Source organism: Macadamia integrifolia, chromosome 13 (genome assembly GCF_013358625.1).
Source record: "Macadamia integrifolia cultivar HAES 741 chromosome 13, SCU_Mint_v3, whole genome shotgun sequence".
NCBI lineage: Eukaryota > Viridiplantae > Streptophyta > Magnoliopsida > Proteales > Proteaceae > Macadamia > Macadamia integrifolia.
The window spans coordinates 2,522,831-2,525,078 of NC_056569.1; the positions used below are offsets into that span (position 1 = coordinate 2,522,831).

Below are 2,248 nucleotides of genomic sequence, written 5' to 3' on the forward strand. Positions count from 1 at the left end.
TAAAGTTACTAGAATATCATAAATTGGAAATGAATATAAAATACAAAAATACAAAATGACATCTTTTGTAATTTTAACTACTTTCTCTATTCATTTTAAGTTGAAATTGTACCAATCATGGGATACTTGCCCAATCCTCTATCACACGGACTAATCAATTGCAAATTTCAGATGTATAGATCCACCATATATTCCATATATCTGTCATTTTTCTTACTCAACAAAAGACGAGAAGAAAAGAAAAATCCTTGGCATCCCACTTGCCTTCACATACAAAGGCCTTACTATATGGTTCTGACTTTGCCACTGATGTTCTGAAAATTGGATTGTCGATTCTAATCATATTCTAACCGATTTTGATATGATTTAAATTAAAATCGAATTAAAATAGGACCTGCGAAGGGTAGAGCTGGGCCTTCATTTCAGTGATTTTCATCCCCTTGTTGTAGAAACACTAAGATTGAAAGCATCGGCAATCGAATTGGAATGGATGGGAATTGACCCATAAGGCCATAACCGAGTTTTTAAACCTTTGGGTTGGTGCAACCTATTCTAATTAGAGAGTGAATCAGGTTTTTATACGAGAATCATTTTTGTACGATTAGATCCACACAGATGGAATCTACCACAGAATTTTTCCTTGGATGGATTCCATCTATATGGATCAATCTCGTACAAGAATGGTTCTCATACGAACCTGATCTGCTCACCTCTAATTAAACCAAAGAATCTTAGACAGCATTGGAACTTCAAACTTTGAAATTAGACATTAAAGTCCACTTGGAAGTTCTTTACCACCTACCCCTCTGTTGTGAAAGCCAAACCTACCAGTCTCCATGCGGCGAAACTGAAGATTGACATGTCTGGTGGTGTCATGGTTCTAAATATTGGTATTGGATTGATTGTGCCGGTCCTATCATATTAGTATTGGCTGAGACTGATATTAATACCTGATTGATCCAAATAGGAGTAAAGTAGTAAAAAGAAGATTTTTTTTCTATGAAAAATAAAGGCAAAGTTGAACAATCCAGAATGATCCGGATCGGTATGGTATTGGTATCGATAACTAAATTAATTCCAAATTGCCATATGTGTAGTGTAGATTCGTATAATTCTTTAGCAGAAACAAAAGGCTACATATTACAGTGACTCTCTCACTGATTTGATAGAATGACGGAAGAAGTAGAACAACATAGAAGATATACATAAGAATGCAGATTTCATATGAAAACTGGGTCTCCATTGGTTTACATTACATACATATGGCACATTACAATTCTCAGCTCCATTGTCCCATACAAATACAACATTTCTCCATAGTATAGTAAGTAGCAACTAGTAAGAAACCAAAGGCAGCACCTCTTATTCATGTCTAATATAGCTCTCTGTCTATGATTACCCATGTCAAGTAATCTAGTAACAAGTCACTTAGGTGGGGTGGCCGTGGGGTGGAGGCTTGTAGTATGGAGGGTGACCATATGGAGGACTTGCCTTGTGCTTAGGTGGTGGTTTCTCCCCCTTGGGTGGTGTGTACACAGGACTTGGTGGTTTTTCCACCTTGGGTGGTGGTGGTTTCTCCACCTTAGGGGGGTGTGTACACCGGAGTTGGTGGAGGTTTCTCCACCTTGGGGGGAGTGTAAACAGGAGTTGGTGGCTTGGTCTTCGGTGGTGATTTCTCCCCTTTGGGTGGTGCGTACACAGGAGTTGGTGGTGGTTTCTCTTTCTCCGGTGGACTATAAACTGGACCGGGTGGCTTCTCTATTGGAGGAGGCTTGTGAAGAGGTGTTGGTGGCTTCGCAAAGAAGGGACGCTTGTGGTAATCGGCCAAGGTAGTGGGGGTGGTGAGAGTCACCACTCCAAGGAGGAGCAACGCTAGGAGATGGTTCCGCGTAGACATCTTTGTGTTTCTCTCTTATTGCATAAACTATGAGGATCGAGGGTGCCCATTTATATAGATACTGGAGCTATGTCAGTTTGACACGTGTCATTGAGATGCCCTAAATTGTTTTTTTTTTTGGTACAAGTATTTCTTCGTTTTCAAACCTAGGTTGTTTCAGGCACAGCCTTGGTTCTGATTAGGGGTGTCAATCCTGTGCCCGCACCGCGGTAGGCCCAACCCAGCCTGACTCGCTTAAGACCCGACCTGAATTGGCCTGTTTAATACACATGTCGGGCTTAAGCCCGGCCCGTTTATTAAATGGGCAGCCCGACACGTTTATTAAACTGGCGTTTACGGTGGAGAGTAGTA

General features: G+C 41.1%; 1 protein-coding gene across 1 annotated transcript; it reads right to left on the reverse strand.

Moving 5' to 3' along the window:
• Positions 1 to 1,582: 1,582 nt before the first annotated feature.
• LOC122059803 (proline-rich extensin-like protein EPR1) lies at positions 1,583 to 1,897 on the reverse strand. The gene has a single exon (XM_042622840.1). The coding sequence runs from the start codon at positions 1,895 to 1,897 to the stop codon at positions 1,583 to 1,585; it is 315 nt and encodes a 104-aa protein (XP_042478774.1).
• Between the last annotated feature and the right edge of the window lie 351 nt (positions 1,898 to 2,248).

Excerpts from the sequence above, each read along its gene's own strand:
- LOC122059803 (XM_042622840.1), bottom strand. The coding sequence starts at position 1,897 with ATGTCTACGCGGAACCATCTCCTAGCGTTGCTCCTCCTTGGAGTGGTG.